Source organism: Carcharhinus amblyrhynchos, chromosome 19 (assembly GCF_965287045.1).
Source record: "Carcharhinus amblyrhynchos chromosome 19, sCarAmb.v2.hapA, whole genome shotgun sequence".
Taxonomy (NCBI): domain Eukaryota; kingdom Metazoa; phylum Chordata; class Chondrichthyes; order Carcharhiniformes; family Carcharhinidae; genus Carcharhinus; species Carcharhinus amblyrhynchos.
The window spans coordinates 17,457,053-17,475,336 of NC_137342.1; the positions used below are offsets into that span (position 1 = coordinate 17,457,053).

The following is an 18,284-nucleotide window of genomic DNA, read 5'->3' on the forward strand; positions in this document are numbered from 1 at the left end:
GGTTTTATGACATTAAAACAGAATATAAAAACTGGACTGTTGCTTAGCAACCAGGGACCCACAGCAATACAAACACAGTTGAAGTGCAGCTGGAACAAGGTAACTCAGAAGGACATAGCATTCCACAGACTCTGCCAGTTCAGACAGGGTTATGCAATGTGACAGAAAACAAGTCCCAAACTAAAGAACAGAAAAGTTCCAAAAACTTGGAATGGGACTGAAGAAAGTCCAGGAAGACTGTGAAGCCATGGAACAAAGAACAGGAAACTGGAAAGAGGATTCTTTCATTAAAGTTGAGCATGAGGAGCAGAAAGGAATTCTGATTTAAAGACAGGGCTGCAAGATGCAGACCTGGGGATGTTGGCTTGTGAGAAGCCAAAGATCCCAGGTTGATGACTCCTTAATATGGGCCTGGAGAGCAATAGTGTTAGCATTGTGTAGAATGCAAAGCTTGAATGCACGTGTCACTCCAAGGCAGAGGAACATTGAATGGAGAAGTTGAAACCTTGGACATGCATCAGCGATGAAGACACTTGGCAAGTGTGTTGTTGGGGAGGAGATTCCCAAGACATGTATTTTGAGAGTTGAAATTTGAAACCCTCAAGACCATTTGGCTCACAGCATGGCATGCATCTTGGAGGAATTGATGAGAAATCCATAGAAGTTGTTTGGGTAGAATCTATCACTTGGTTTCAAAATGTGGTTTGTCTGACCACATTTTCCTGTTGGTTTATATGGATTGTGTACTTACTGAAAACATTAAAATACAGTTTAGAACTTGTAACATGTGTTAGCTTTTTGCATCTGTAGATAGCAATAAAGGTATAGGTGCAGCGAAGAAATAATGTATATGTTTAATTTTTTCTTGCTCAATAAATGTTTTACTCTTTTGTTAAATGTTCATCAGCTGAATCCTGTGACTCTGTTCCGTAACCGCCTTCCATGTATCTAAATAAGCAAGTGTTACGATTTAGCAAGCTGTGTTCTACCTGGGATTTGACTTGTCCAGCAATAACATCAGCTGGGATTGCAACAACCTAACTGTGTTTGCTAACTGCTGTACATTCTTGAAGCTTTTGACCACAAGACCCAGTTATGACTCTCAATATAATTCTGTTGCATCAGAACACAATCTGTCATTCAAACGTTGAGGACTTCAGTGAATCAATGTTTCTGACCTTTTTAAAAGGTCACAACTAGCTGTCAATCCAAAAGCTCAGACATAATCCACATCCTCCTTGTCTTTTGGTAAACTTGGGTAAACGTATGTTTAGAGTATACTTGTTTCATGTTTCAGGCTGTTTTAAAAGAGGAAGACAGTCTTTCTTTTGTTTGGACTATCTGAGATTGAGTCTATTTTATGTTCCACATCTCATTGATCAGGGATCCCTATAGGCTTCCGAAAACAAATGTGACAGCGTCCATACCTCTTGTAATTTCATTAGAACAAATCTCCATTCATCAGTATTGAATGTAGCCAAACTTTGAACTGAAATAGCTTTGTCATTGTATGTATAACTAGGCTTATTAAATACTTGGCACCTTAGACATCCATTGTAGCAGCCTTGACCTGAACCGATGATTTTCTGTTGCAAAGATAATGTTGCTGTAGTTAATTCTTTGCATGCTATTCCTGTAATTTAGATAAAATGCTAGCTAAAATATTTAACAAATGCACATGATTTGTCACAGGCATGCTTTCAGTCCAGTCAGTTTTGGAAGTTTTTACATTTGTGTGTGTTTGTTTTAATTGATTTTGTTTGAAACCCTATGGCGTCGTATAGCTTTGTAAGGCATAAAATGCATGGCCTGTTCTGATTCAAGGAAATGGGAGATTTCGTTGATGGTTCTTTGAAAATAAGTTACGTTGAGGAATGTTCGCACTGTCAGTTGCTGAAAAATAGAAATAGCAAATTCTGTTCACCAATCAGCTCACTGACCTACATTGGCTCCTGGTTAAATTGACATCCTTATTTTCAAATCCTTTCATAACTTTACCTCTCTCTTTCTGTATAATATACTCTAACCATACAACCTTCCCAGGTACTTTCTCCCCTCCAATTCTGGGCATTTCAACTTTCCTTATTTAATAGCCACGTCACTGGGGGCTGTCCCTTCAACTGCCAATGCCCCCCAAGTTTTGGAATTCCCTTCCTAAACTCTCCATCTAGCTACTTCTTTGACGTTTTTCTTTTAACCTATCTCACTATGGTAGCACAGTGGTTAGCCCTGCTGCCTCACAGCACAGGGACCCTTGGGTGAATGTGTGGAGTTTGCACATTCTCCCTGTGTCAGTGTGGGTTTCCTCCCACACTCCAAAGAACAAAGAAGAACAAAGAACAACCCAGCATGGGAAACAGGCCCTTTGGCCCAACGAGCCCACGCTGCCATCTTAACAAAGTATTTTCCTACACCTACCTTGCCCCGTGTGAATGCGAATGGTACCCCTGTTGTAACCAGATTCAGGGGAGAATAGTGTAGGGACAGTTTGGTACACCAATCAACCTAAGAGCACATCTTTGGGGTGTGGGAGGAAACCCACGCAACCACAGGGAGAATGCGCAAACTCCCACAGACACAGGCCCAAATCCATGTATCTGCACAGCTAGCAGTGATAGTCACTGAGCTGTTGTGGTGCCCATCTGCTGGTCCAGGTTTAAGCACACACAATGATGCAAATTACTAGGCCACTCTTGAAACATCCAAAAGCAGCCCACGCACACCCCTCGTTAGACAGCAGGGTGGACCGACACACCTGCGGGTTAAGAGAGACAAAACGTTAACATGTAGTATTACATTTCCAGTATCGTCCCGAGGCTCTGACCCTTTTTAAAACTGTCTCCTATAACCCTCCCTGTTTCACTCATGTGCCTATCTAAGTAAACCTTAAACAAGTCCAGCGTGCCTGCCTCCATCGCCTTACTTGGTAGCGCATTCCATACCCCCACGACCCTCTGTGTGAAAAAACTCCCTCTAGTATCCAAATTATACTTCTCCCCCCTCACCCTTAGCTCATGACCCCTCGTGATATTTGTCTCCAATCTAGGAAAAAGCCTGCCACTGTTGACTCTATCTATACCCTTCATTATTTTATACACCTCTATCAGATCCCCCCTTAGTCTCCGTCTTTCTAAGGAGAAGAGCCCCAGTTTACCCAATCTTTCCTCATAACCCAGTCCTTCCATACCAGACAGCATCCTGGTAAACCTCCTCTGCACTCTGTCCAGGGTCTCCATGTCCTTTCGTTAGTAAGGTGACCAGAACTGGACTCAGTACTCCAAATGCAGTCTAATCAACGTTCTGTACAACTGAAGTATTAGACGCCAGCGCTTATACTCTATACCCCTTCCTATAAAGGCTAGCATTCCATAAGCTTTCTTCGCAACCTTCTCCACCTGGGTTGCCACCTTCAGAGACTTGTGCACTTGCACTCCCAGGTCCCTCTGCATTTCTATACTCTTAGTTGGTCTACCTTTTATCATGTAACTCCTCCCTGCATTATTCCTTCCAAAATGCATCACCTCGTGTTTGTCAGGATTAAATTCCATCTGCCATCTATCTGCCCAGTATACCAGCCTATCTATATCCTGCTGTGTCACCTGACAATCCTCCTCACTATCCGCCAATGCTGCCATCTTGGTGTCATCTGCAAACTTGCTGATCACACCACTTCCAAGTGGTGGCCCTCTTCCAAGTCGTTTATATATATTACGAAGAGAAGAGGTCCCAGTACTGAGCCCTGCGGCACACCACTGGTGACAGACCTCCAGCTAGAAAAGGACCCTTCCACTACTACTCTCTGTCTCCTGTTGCCTAGCCAGTTTTCAATCCATCTAGATACCTGTCCCTGTATCCCATGTGCCTTAACCTTTTCTACCAGCCTACTGTGAGGGACTTTGTCAAACGCCTTACTGAAATCCATATCGATAACATCAACAGCTCGCCTATCATCAACTGTTTTTGTCACCTCCTCAAAAAATTCTACCAGATTCGTAAGGCAAGACCTCCCCTGAACAAAGCCATGTTGCGTATCCCTAATCAGATCGCAACGCTCCAAATGCTTATACAAAGAACTGTGGGTTAGGTTGATTGGCTATGCTAAGTTGTCCCTTAGCATCAGGGGGATTGGCAGAGTAAATATGAGGGGTTACAGGAATAGGGTCTGGGTGGGATTGTTGTTGGGCAAGCTTGATGGGCCAAATGGCGGCCTCCTGCATTTTTCTACGACAAAGCTTTTGGCCGTCTGCCCTAATATCTCTTTATCTGCTTGGTGTCATGTTTTATTTAACAAAGCCGTTTTGAAGTGACTTGGGATGTGTTACTATGTTAAATGCACTATAAAAATACAAGTAGTTATTTCTATGGTAAATTTCATTTATCACTGTAAATTTCCATGTTGGAACAGGTTCTGTGTATTCTGTGGGCGTTGGATACAGAAGAAGTAGAAGACATCTTACAAATATTTGTCAACAAATCTTTACTATTCTGTGATCGCAATGGAAAATCTTTTCAGTATTACCTGCATGACTTACAATTGGACTTTCTAACTGAACAGAACCGCAATCGACTTCCGGTAGATTATTTTAATAGTTAACTTATTCTTTCTCCATGATCATTTTCTCGTTGCTTCCTTTGTACAGTTGGCCTCTGAGTGAAAATATCATTTTTAAACTTGCAAATCCTGCAGCACGTGTGTATATCAGTATTGAATGCAATAACACATAGACTGTTTTAGATATAGTGCATGCAGATTACATTTGTGAGATTGCAGTTTCTTTAGGGCCAATGAGTGTGCAACAGGGCTAATCTTTGACTTCTGGCTGAAAGCAGTGGACAGGTTGTGCCTCCTGTAAGATTTTTTGATTAAGGTTTTTGGGCGTATGACTTGTGCATCTGAATCCAATCATTAATCAATTTTAACTCTTCATATCGTTTCTTCATATTTTAACTCTTGAAACTTTAACCATAATGGATAGCCCATAAGACTTAGTGATGAAATTAGAAAGTTTATTTAAAGATGGAATAATAAAGTAATACACAAGACTATTCAGACAAAATAAGTTCCAATTGTAGGTGGTGAACTTTAAATGCTTAATTCACTCAATTCTTTTGAAGTTTTTCAAACTCACCACCTTCTCCCTACAGAGGCAGTGCCAATCCTTTCTGATATGATGTCAGCCAGCAAAGATATTGCTCAGAACCTCTACTTTAACCTCTAAATTACTATTATCTTATCCCTAATCAGGCCTATTGTAATTAGCCAAGCGGTCATTTGTTGGTACAGGGTTAGTTCTATTGGATTTAGCCATTAACCTACCTTGGTTCATGCACTGGAACAATGAGATTGTTCATAAGAACATAAGAACTATTAGCAGGAGTAGGCCATCTGGCCCCTCGAGCCTGGTCCGCCATTCAATAAGATCATGGCTGATCTTTTCGAGGACTCTGCTTCACTTACCCACCCTTTACTGTTCAAAAATTTATCAATCCTTGCCTTAAAAACATTCGATGAGGTAACCTCAACTGCTTCACTGGGCAGAGAATTCCACAGATTCACAATCCTTTGTGTGAAGAAGTTCCTCCTCAACTCAGTCCTAAATCTGCTTCCCCTTATTTTGAGACTATACCCCCTAATTCTAATTTCACCCGCCAGTGGAAACAACTTCCCTGCTTCTATCTTATCTATTCTCTTCATAATCTTATATGTTTCTATAGGATCTCGCCTCATTCTTCTGAATTCCAATCAGTATAGCCCCAGTCTACTCAGTTTCTCCTCATAAGCCAACCCTCTCAACTCCAGAATCAACCTAGTGAATCTCCTCTGCACCCCCTCCAGTGCCAGTATATCCTTCCTCAAGTAAGACCAAAACTGTACACAGTACTCCAGATGTGGCCTCAGCAGCACCTTATATGGCTGCAACATAACCTTGCTATTTTTAAACTCCATCCTCTAGAAAGGAAGGACAAAATTCCATTTGCCGCCTTAATTACCTGCTGCACCTGCAAACCAATTCTTTGAGATTCCTGCACAAGGGCACCTAGGTTCCTCTGCACAGCAGCATGCTGCAATTTTTTACCATTTAAATAATAGTCCATTTTGCTGTTATTCCTACCAAAATGGATGACCTCACATTTTCTTGACCTGTCTCTTATTTGAATTTGTACAAATTTCCATTCATTCTCTGACACCTGCCCCAGACTGTCAAAGACAGTAGAAGAGTGCTCTCTGCTCCTACAGACGCAGTACATTTAGAGACATTTAGTTTGCAGCAAATTAATGCTTTAAGCTTCAAATATTAATATCTTATCCAACCGTAACTATTTGTTAATTACTTAGTCAATTATCTATTAAGGTTCACTGCTGGTTTAATCTGTTTCTGGCTGATTGCTAATTCTGTATACTATAAACATATAATTATGCATACTACCATACATACATTGTGAAGATTGTCAAGTTAAGCTAAAAATCTGTTGTCTGGGCCTCCTTCAACTCCTGCCAAAGTCTGTACCAGAAGGCCTGAAACATTTTTGATTTGGTTCTTCATTGATTGCTGTCTTTTCGCTGATTGTCAGTTATGGAAAGGCCCTGGAATCGACTGCAAGTGGGATGGGGTTGGGTAATGGTGCCGGTTTGGCATAGTGGTCTCCGATTTCTGCTGCTTACAGATTCACAGAATTAAATATTTCCGGAACCTTTTAAGTACTGCCGGTCAGATCACTTGATGTTTGATAACAATGAACAGAGTATGCATGGTGCAAACTCTGCCTAGTTGTGCCTGAAAATCACAGTAATGGCACACAGCTACCGTAGGACCCCATATTTATACTTAAGCAGAGGCCACCAAGGAATAGTGCATGGGATGTTTATCTATTCACAGGACTTGTTGTGATTTATTAAAATATTTTGTGATTATTTGTAGAGTTGACTTGTGTTCATATTTGTTTTTTTCCTCAGGATTTGCATGCAAAAATGGTTCGCCAATATCAAAAGACATATAAAAGACGGTTTCCATCACCTTCCGATGAAGATTGTATGTATTGGTACAGTTTTCTGGCCAACCATATGGCTCAGGCGAATATGAACAAGGTTAGTGCAGGCTGTACAATTACCTTAGCCTTAATCTGTAAAAGTCAGTTTAAAGACTAATGTACCATTTTGAGAATCACAAAAGTAATATTATGGGCAGAATTATCTGACCCTTCCTGCTGGCGAAATCTTCCAGCCCTGCCAAAGGCAACTCCCCAACAGTGGGTTACCTAGTGGCGGCATGAGTGAGCCATATAAAACACCGTCCACCATGATTAGGTAGAGCTGTTGGAGAAAACTTTAAGTTGAATGTTTCCTCCATCTGTTATGGAGGTTAGGCTGTGTAATGAATTAACTATCTTGCTGTAACATTGTGATGATAGTAGTGCAATTGAAATGGATCTATAATGTGAAATATAGTTTTTGATGATTGAGGGGAATGTTTAAAAATTCAGTTTTATGCTAGGGTAGTCAGTTTGTCTGACAGGAATGCAGCTCAGATTTTGGGAAAGCAGAATACTTACTCATTTCAATCTTATTTTTAGTAGAGATAATAGACTTCTGTTTACTGCAGTTCTCCTGGGATTTCTGATTAGAGTGATTGACAAGGTGATGTGGTTAAGAACCAGAGCTGGGTCTAAAGCAGAAAGGAAAACAGTTTTTGTAGAAAGCATTTAGTTGCAACTGAAACCTGGTTGAAGTTAAAAGGATTTTTCAGGCATCTGGCATTCTATTTCTCCCTGAAATCTCAAAGTCTGGTAATAGATATTAAAACAGGTATGCCTGTGTTTGCTAACTATTTATTTAAAAGTGGATTTGATATATGTATGAATGGGTCATATTTGGAACTGGAGCAGTCATAGGCGAGAAATTAAAGTTGTTTTCTTTCATTTTTAAATATTGTTCAACTGATAATGATTAAACTTATTCATTTGTTAGAGTTGTATTTAAACTGACTTACAAAATAAAAATTGTTTCACTGTAAAAGATCCCTACTTGGTTAGTAGCATCAGTCCTGGAAGGAAACATCTTATCCTCACATTTATGCCAAAATAGAAAAATTATTGGGGCCTAGTCTGGCTTCACAATATACCTTCGAGGTTCTGGTGTGGGACCCTAACAATATGGTTTATGTAATTCAAAATGCTAATTGTTCATCGTCATCCCATTTTGTTTTTCCACCCTTATCCCAACATTTCATTGGCTATTTCTCAAGGAGCAATCTAACTAATAGCTCCCACCAACACCAAAGTGTATTTGTTTGGTACCTTTAACATAGTAACATGACCCAAGGTGCTTCACAGGAACGGTATCAAACTAAATTTGACTCTGAGCCTTAAAGGAGAAAACTGACTCTAAGCGGTTTGGAGAGGGAATTCTAGAGTTTACAGCCTTGGGAGCAGAAGATGGGCCCATCAGGCTGGAATGATTAAAATTAGACATGCTAAAAAACTGGAGGAACACAGATTCTAGACATCTTCCTCTGACTGGCACCCTTTTTCAAAACACATAAAACACTTGTGTGCTGTATGATCCATAAACCACAAAGTAGATTAAGTACTTGTACTTCAAAAGTTATGTGCTAATTTCTATTAGCTTTATTGGGTGCAATTTTATCTGAGCTGATCTTCCCATTTCTGATGCTGTGGAAAAATCCAAACCAGAATCTACCATCTTCCAGGCATCAGTCAGTGCCTCCTCAAAACAGCTATAAAGCTGAATAAAAAGAAATGACACAAAATAATCATCCTTCTAACTTCCATTCCCCCCTCTTATCTGGCTTTTCTGCTCAGCATTTCCCATCTTTGTCTGGGCTTGCTTCATCGAGCCCTTTGATCGAATGTCTTAGTGCTTTACATCACCAGGTTAAAGTCCAACAGGTTTATTTGGTAGCATGAGCTTTCAGAGCGTTACCCCTTCGTCAGGAGAGTGAATAGTTTGTTTCACAAACAGGGCATACATAGACAGAAACTCAGTTACAAAATAATGGTTGGAATGCGAGTAATCAAGTCTTTACAGGTGTAGACAATGTGAGTGAGAGAGGGTTAAGCACAGCTTAAAGAGATGTGAATTGCCTCCAGCCAGGACAGCTAGTGAGATTTTGTAAGCCCAGACAAGTCGTGGGGGTTACAGATAGTGTGACATGAACCCAAGATCCTGGTTGAAGCCATCTTCATGTGTGCAGAACTTGATGATCAGCCTTTGCTCAGCAATTCTGCATTGTCGTGTGTCGTAAAGCCTAATTGTTCTCAATACAAGATCTGGTATTGTATACAGAAACTCATTTGATCTGTTTGTCTCATCAGAACGTTAGGCCTTAGTACATTTAACATACATGCTTGTGCGATTTTATGAGCTGTTCTGAAGTTTGTTGAGGAAGAGAAGTTGTAAGCTAACTCGCTTCATATTTGTCCATTCATAAGATAACATTACTGAAATGAGAAATTTAAATGCTCTTCAATTATGTGCTAGATTTATTTTACAACAACCACTCAACCAGTTTTGCAGCAAGCGTATATAAATGTATATTATCACATAAATGCAAATTTCAGTATGGATGTGTAATAGGCCACGTTAATATTCTCTGGCATGTTGATGCTACTAAATGGCAGTTACTATGTTTTTTTTTAATCGTTCATGGAATGTGGGAGTCATTGCTTTACTGCCCATTCCTAATTTCCCTTGAGTGACTTAGCTGGGCCATTTCAGAGGGCATTTAAGAATCAACCACATTGTTGTGGCTCTGGAGTCACATGTAGGCCAGACTAGTTTTCCTTTCCTAAAGGACATTAGTGAACCGGATGGTTTTTCCAACAATTGACAATTGTTTCATGGTCATCAGTAGATTCTTAATTCCAGATTTTTTTTTAAACTGAATTCGAATTCCACCATCTGCTGTGGCGGGATTCGAACCTGGGTCCCCAGACATCAGCTGAGTTTCTGAGTTAGTAGTCTAGCATTTATGTCAAGAGGCCATCGTCTCCCCTTCCACTGGTGTCGAGAGATAATCAGACGATAAAACTTTACTAAGCAATTGTTACATATTCCTAGCAACCAGTTGAGAGGCACTTTTATCAGATACTTGAGAGAAGAATTCACTCTCCCTTTCTTTCTCAGTTGGATTTGGTGAGTGACTTAGAAGAAAAGAATAAAGTGCATTTTTGGAAAAAATGGAGGGCATTTTATTTAATCTTGGGTGGGATCTTTAATTGAGTAGAAAGTTCTTGATATGATTTTCAATTGAGTTTCCTAATGGAATAATCGATCCACATGCTTCAAATGGAAATGATAGTGAGCGTTACATCAGAAGATAATTTTCGCATGGAAATGTTCTGTTAGAAATTGAGTTGGTATTTCAAATAAGCTAGTGTACTAAATTTCTCATTTTATAGATTAATAAATTTGCTTTTACAGTTAGGAACTAATTTTCACCAGAATGGTTAAATCTATAATAGCTTTTGATGTGAATATTTCAACTTATAACTATTAAAACATAATGAATACAGATAAGCCCTTTTACATTTTACACAGTCCACCAGTAATTAGAACCTAATTAAAATTATGATTTTGCTTCTAGTCTAGTGAAATAGAATACGAACTTTATTCTGATGGTTTATGTTTATTTAAGATGTACTAATAAATTCTTGTGTACTTTTAGGGTCATTTTCTCTAGTAACTGTATACAAAATTAAAGTGTAGAAATTGGGCGGCACGGTGGCATAGTGATTGGCATTGCTGCTTCAGAGTGCCAGGAACCTGGATTCGATTCCCGGCTTGGGTCACTGTCTGTGTGGAGTTTGCACGTTCTCCCCATGTCTGTGTGGGTTTCCCCCAGGTGCTGCGGTTTCCTCCCACATTCTGAAAGACGTGCTGGTTAGGTGCATTGACCCGAACAGGTGTCAGACCACGACGACCTGGGGAATTTCACAGTAACTTCATTACAGTGTTAATATAAGCTTACTTGTGGCTAATAAATAAATAAAATTTGATTGAGGTCTGGTCCTTTATTTCCTTCCCTGTGACAATTGTCACCACATGTATTCCTTCAACTGATAAGGCTTCTGTTATGAGCTAAGTCAGTGGCATTTTGAGATTGTCTTTCAGGAAGCTATATCCAGGTTAGGTGAGCTTGTCAGTAACCCCTGCTTCCATCTCCCAAAAGATGGTGTACAGTATGCAAGGCGCCTCGTTCATTGAAGTGCGCAAAATCAATTAAATTCTTGCGTCTTGCTTGAAGATTTTTGAATACCAGCGGCAGTTTAGATTCTTATCCCTTGCCCTTTTCAGTCAATCTGAACATTTTCAATACCAATTTGTGCTTAATAAGTTGTCTTCCTGGGAACTAATAATGTGGATTACCCTTTGATCTCCAGAGTATTCATTCTATTTCACCTTTGTGTTATCAGAGAAAAAAAAGCATGCTGAATGTTATAAATGGTTTTTCACAGGAACTCTATTCACTCTTGTTTTCAATGGATTGGATAAAGGCCAAGACTGAACTGATGGGTCCAGCCCAGTTGATAAATGACTTTGTCGAATATAGACACATACTGGATGAAGAGGTATGTTTTGCCATGACTTGAGATATCTGCTGCATGTGCCAGCATTTGTGAAACTCTTGCTAAGAGAGCTGCTAAGTAATGGTTCAAATCAAATTACTAAAGCAAAATTCTGCGGATGCTAGAAATCTGAAAAATAGATGTCAGCTAGTCAGGCAACATCTTTGGACAGAGCAACAGAGAGAATCTCTCTCTCTGCAGATGCTTCCTGACCTGCTAAGTATTGATTGTGTTTTCTGTTGTTTTAAGTTGGAATTTTCTTGTTTTCCAAACAATGGACAGCTTGGATCAAAAATCCAACAGAGGCTTGATTGAGAACATTAAGAAGTAAAATTTAACAAGTTAATTGTACATATTTTTTAGGTTTCTCTTGAAGTAAAATTGTATGGATGGGATTCCTGCCCGCCACAATCCAGTGGTAATTTCACAGTTGAGTGGGCAAGAACTAATGCAAGAAACCCACCCTTTCATCCTATTAAGGCTCTTAAGTGGTCATTCTTGATTTCTAGGCTGGCAGGAGCAGGTACAAGTACCTGTATTTGATGTCCACACTCTTCCCCCTCAATCCCTCTCCTCCTTCTAAATTTTCCTCCTTGCAAACTTTCCCGTCCCCCCACAATCTCTCCTAGTCTCCCATCCCTGACACCTAGCCAATGCCACCCCCCCCCCCCCCCCCCCCCCCCCCCCCCCGCCGCGGGCCCCCTCATGCTGCCTTGGGGGCCCTTCACCTCCCCCCTCCAAACGGGCTCTCTTGCGGTGTTGCCCCCTCCCCCCTTGCCATCCTACTCAGTTTATGGCTGACCTGTTGCAATAAAAAGAGACAAATGTACTACTTGGGGCATGTTTGACATGCTCAGGTGGAGTGCTGAATAATGCTCAGAGTTGCTTTTATAACTTTATATAACAAAATTATTAGACAAATTATTAATCTTCCTGACTTACTTGTGTATTATACTGTTATATAAATATATGTGTACATATATTTTAGATAGCATATTAGCCATTGAGGACTGAGATGAATAAGGAAATTCTCGACTTAGAGAGTGGTGAATCTTTAGATTTCTTCATCCCAAGTGGCTATCCCAGCCCATTATATTCAAGATAGTGATCAATTGTTTTCTACAGTCAGAAGTCTTATAACACCAGGTTAAAGTCCAACAGGTTTATTTGGAATCATGAACATTAGGAGCACTGCTCCTTCATTAGCTGAGTGGAGGTAAATTCGCAAACATGGCATTTATAGGTAAAGACACAATTGCAAGATAATTACAGATTGGAATGTGAAAAATGGTTGGAATGTGAGTCTTCACAGGTACAGAGAGAGGGATATTCACAAGTTAGAGGTGTGAATTGTCTCAAGGCTAGGACAGTTAGTAGGATTTTGCAAACTCAGGCAGTATGTTGGGGGTTACGAATAGTGTGACATGAACCTAAGATCCCAGTTGAGGCTGTCCTCGTGTGTGGAACTTGGCTAGCAGTTTCTGCTCAGCGATTTTGCATTGTTGTGTGTCTTGAAGGCTAGATAATAAAGACATCAAGAAAAATGGTGGAGGAAATGGCATTGAGGTAGGGGTTCAGCCGTAATGTAGTTGAATGACAGAACAGGCTGGAGGGGCCAAATGGCCTACTCCTCTTATTTCCTATGTTCATATTGCATATTCAAAGTTCACCACACTCCAGATTCCCCACTTTGCATTATTTCATTTTATTAGTTTCCTTTATAAATGTTAATACTGGGAACAATTCACTGCTCTGTGGATTCTGAAACTTTAACTAGCTGGTGCAATGACTAAAACTATTTTGAATGTTGTTATAAATGGCTAATTTTCAAAGGTGTCTCAAGTCCTTTGACAGCTGTTGATGTACAGAACTGTGCTGTTTGCTAGTCTGTCATCTCTAATTTTTTGATTTTCATTAAACTTGACTACTTACTGTCTCTCATTGTTCAATAATTAGTATGTTAGGAACACGATGGACACCTGTGTTATAAACAAACATATTTTTCTCCATGAAATGTTTTCTTGAGGATTTGATAATTGGCTTCCGTCTGTCAGATTCAGAGCTTCTGACTAACTGGACACCCCAAGAGCAGTGTGTTGGAAATACTAAGTTGTCACCTTGTAATAACAAAATATTTCAGCTGATTTATTTTTCTCACATTTGACAAGCAACTTTCTCTTGCCTGAGAATTTGTCCAGAAAATGGACATGCTGGAAATGGTCTGCACATCATCTTGGGACATTTCTTTTTTTCTCCTCCCAAGTCTTTTACCTTCTTTGCTATCAGAGTAAGTCTCTGCGCACCTTATTAGTACTTGTAGTATCTCACAAGCTAATACTGATGAAACACATTATTTTTGACACTGTAGAACTTCAACCTACTGAAGCAGTCTGGACAAAAGCACACTCAGTGTAAATTTGATAGTTTTAGAAGTGTAAACAAGGACCTTACACTCTTGATTTCCAACCTAGTGAAACTAATTAACCAAGGCACTCCCAGCCTCAGTGACTCATGCTACCACAGACAGTGTTCAGTTTGTATGAGCTCTGATTCTTCTTGTGTCCAGATTGCTATTTTGCATTATTTCCCAACCTATTCCTGAATTGACAAAATGCAGTTGGAACCAATAGCATTGTTGGCTTTAAAAAGCACAGCAATTATAGATGAAGTGTTGCCTCTCTGGTATGGTAGTGCTTGGAGCTGGAATGTCAGTGACCAGAGTATAATATAGTGAAGCTATGGTTATGCAGAATCTGGCTGGCCTATTCCTCTCTAAATTCTCCATGAATTTGATTTGATTTGATTTATTATTGTCACATGTATCAACATTCAGTAAAAAGTATTGTTCCTTGCATGCTGTACAGACAAGGCATGCCATTCATAGAGAAGAAAAGGAGAGAGTGTAGAATGTAGTGTTACAGTCTAGCTAGCTAGGGTGGAGAGAAAGATCAGCTTAATATATGGTAGATCCATTCAAAAGTGTGACAACAGCAGGGAAGAAGCTGTTCTTGAGTCGGTTGGTAAGTGACCTTAGACTTCTGTATCTTTTTCCCGATGGAAGAAGATGAGAGAGAGTATGTCTGGAGTGTATGGGTTCCTTGATTATGCTGGCTGTTTTGCCGAGGCAGCGGGAAGTGTAGACGGAATCAATGGATGGGAGCCTGGAAATACAGATCATCATTCTTAAGCTGTTTAGGGTATCTTTGAATAGTGCAAAATGAGTGTCACGTTTGCCCACCTAACTGTTCCATTATATGTGAACCATTTTGAAATGCCAGGTACAAATTTAGTTGAATGAAGTCTCTGGTCAGTGGGTGTGACACTGATTGCTGAACTCCTGATAAATAGAATTCATATATTCTGAATTGTTTATGATTCCTTTTGGGCATGTGAATTCTTGAAAATTGAAATAAATGCCTGCCTTTTGAAACCAGTCCTCTTTTTGATTTCCCGACACTCATAGCAAGAGTACATTGATATATTAGTGTCCAGTATCTTTGCATAGAATGTAGTCAAGTATTATGAGTTAACATGATGTTGGACTTAGAAATTCAACAAGGCAATTTGACTTCTGGTTTTGATGAGCAGCTTTCTTCCATCACATTCTGGTTTATTTTAAACTGCATCCCGTGGAAACAGGATATTCAAAATATTATAAGAAAACAAAGTGCTGGAAAAGCTCAGGTGGTCAGGCTGCTTCTGTGGAGAGAGAGAAATGGAGAGTTAATGTTTCAAATCTAATATGACCCTTTTTCAGAAATGTGTATTTTAGTGTTCAAGATATTAACTTGGCACTTGGAAAACAGAAAAATAATTGCTGATTTTTTTGCCACATTTGGTAAGTAATTGTCTCATGTTTGACACTTCATTGCTTGGAATAATGTGCACTGCAACCTGGGAATGTCAACTTCACTTCTGTTAAAATACTTAAGGATGTGGTCCTGGCAACAAAAGGCCCTTGTAGTTGGGATTGCTGTCCTTGGCTTTCTTTCTGTGCTACTACTAATTGGCATGGATGTTGGCAAAGTAAATGAGCCTCCTAAGAGCAGACTCCAGTTAGCTTGCCAGTTTTAAATACTCATTCTCATTGAGCTGTGTGCTAGAGGGCTTTAGCCATAGGTTTATAATGAAAAAAGATTGCTGCTTCTTGGAGCTCGTAACAAGAGCTGTGTTGTCCTTTTTTGGGGAAAGGTGGGGGGTGCAAGTGTGGGGAATCATTTTCTGTCCAGTAAGTAAACCCAGGAAGCATTGACTTCTTGGAATTTTGAGGCCAATCATGGGTTTTGTGGTCTCTTGTAGCATTGACCAAAATTCAGAACAGAACAAAATAATGAGTGAGCTTATAGTCCTTGCCGTAAGCATGTGAACTCGTGATGCCATTGATTCTGCAGTGGAAGGTGATGTAAAAGGTTGCTTTCTCTACCACTTGCTAATCCAACCTCTTGACTTGATCCAGGACCCTTTTCAGGTAAATATAGTATACTGAATGGAGAGAAGTCTGTGATTGGAGAAGAAAAAAATCCTAGCAGCTTGGCGTGAGCAGGATTCTACAAATTAGTGCTGAAGGTAGCAACATTATTTCTGCTGCGGTGGAGGTGACATGTCAAGAGCTGAGGCTTGGGGAGTGCAAAGGAAAGGGAATAGGGAAGATCAGTTTGGAAACAATTGGATAAGACACTTGGACAAAATAAGTTAGTCAATTTTATTAAAATAAGTGACAGTTATGTAGTGTTCGAATAGCTGCCTAGCCCAGGCCTGAGGCCTGTACTTGCTGCCAGGTTAAAGAGTGCATTGCTTGTTGAATGATACTGAGAAGATGTATGACCAGCAAGGCAGAGGCCTTTGAGCACACTCTGCACAATGTTGCAGACATTGAAATAGGCAAATGAATCAGGCGTTCTCCTATTTTTCTCAATGCCAAGAAGTAACCAGCAATGTGTGCAGTGACTGGGAGAATACAAAGAGCCATTTGATATTTTGTTTATTGAGGTAGTCATACATGAGAGGAAAGAGTGATGTTTTTGTATAGACCATGTTGAAGATGAAAATTATCAATGTTTCAACTTAGAAATGGTAATGTGCTTTGTAAATTGTTAATGCTGTCTGTAGTGTCTTCTTTATTGAATCTGATTTGATTAATAAGACTTTCAGTTCAGCAAATGGCTTCAGTAATCCAAAATTCTTAAGCTACCAGGTGATATTTATTACGAATGTCCCAAGGTCTAAATTGAGTTTCTTCAGGATGACGAGATGCAGTTGAATTTCTGTCATTCACGTAAATAGAGTACGCCCAGAAATCTCAATGGAAATAAAGTTGCATAACTCATTGATAGTAAAAATTGTGAATGGCGTATTGTAATGATCTGCTTTTCCAATTAGATCAGTCATACTTATCTATTACTTTCCATTTGCCCGACACATTTATATTAGTGGTACAGTAAGTAGGGACAATAATCAACAAATTCCTTGTCAGTGGGATGAGCCCCTGTGGCTATGTTGTAATGAAACCTGCCCTTGTACTATGTTAAAGGTTAAACATACATCACAAAACACAGTGCAGTAATTACCTGAATATTTAATAAGAAATGACACAGTAAGGAGATGCTGCTAAATATTTCAACATGTGAAACATAGTTCTGAATAAGTTTAAACTGCAATAAGCGTAACAGCTTTCAATCCAGCTTCAAATACTTGCTACAGCTATTATAATGGATGTTCAGGAAATAAAAATGTTTTCACTGGCAGCCATTAATAATGAAGTGGAGTTACAATTGAAATTCCTATTTAAAAGATGTTATTTAAATTTGTGCAATTAAATGAATGTGTAAATATTAGTTTGGAGGTTGTCATGTGTGATGAATTTTAAATATTAAAATACTTTATTGTTGGCAGATTTTAATGTCTAAGATATCTGTGGATTGCTGCTCATACTAATAAAAATCCTTAGATTTACAAATGACTTTTACATTCCGTTGTCGGTGTTACATCAGTGTGATCTTACGAAGTGACCCGATCGGACTATCAGTGTTTTTCAGTTTACTACTTAATTGTCTTGCCATTGACAAATATAAGAAGAGACAGCATGGGTTGCATCTTGCCTCTCAATGTAGTGATTGAGTACAGAGACTCTGATTGTCACTCAGTACAACAGACAAGGTCATATGCTGCTAAGAATCAGTGTTGCCAAGGAAACATCGGCATAACTGGATCTTAACAATAACTGAATTTAATATGGGGCAAGGCACTGCACTGCAATATGTTGCAAATAGAGATTTGAAAATAATTCTATATATTTGACTGGTGGCCTGCCGTGTGCATATTTTTGGTCATGGGCTATTTTTTGCATGTGCAAATAGCTCTGAAGGACAGCAGTAGAATCAGGTACAAACTATGGATATTTGGTCTTAGTAATGTACTTATAATGTCTACCACCCATATTACTTAAAATCCAATTAACCTTAAGATGGGGATGTTAATTTCTGTATTATGAAACTACCTTGTTACATTACTGTTCATGTTCTTTAATTAAACAGTGATACATTTTGACTATTAAATTGTCACTATATTTTCCATTTTTAATAATCGCAGCAAAAACTGGAAGATTTGCAAACACAGCCTACTTATTCTTAATCAAATTCGATAAATCTGCTCAATTCCTGGGTTAGAGTAAATGATTTCGTAGTACGTTAACCCCAAGG

General features: G+C 39.4%; 1 protein-coding gene across 4 annotated transcripts in view; it reads left to right on the forward strand.

Annotated features, from left to right (window-relative positions):
• apaf1 (apoptotic peptidase activating factor 1) overlaps positions 1–18,284 on the forward strand; it is a 200,877-nt gene that overhangs the window by 49,021 nt on the left and 133,572 nt on the right. For all 4 annotated transcript variants that reach the window (XR_013888964.1, XM_080207306.1, XM_080207307.1 and 1 more), the window contains exons 9-11: positions 4,406–4,573; positions 6,956–7,087; positions 11,476–11,589. Coding sequence is in view for 3 of the 4 variants with exons in the window: in XM_080207306.1 (XP_080063432.1) it covers positions 4,406–4,573; positions 6,956–7,087; positions 11,476–11,589 (414 nt within the window). In the remaining variant the exon portion in view is untranslated. The remainder of the gene's footprint in view (positions 1–4,405; positions 4,574–6,955; positions 7,088–11,475; positions 11,590–18,284) is intronic.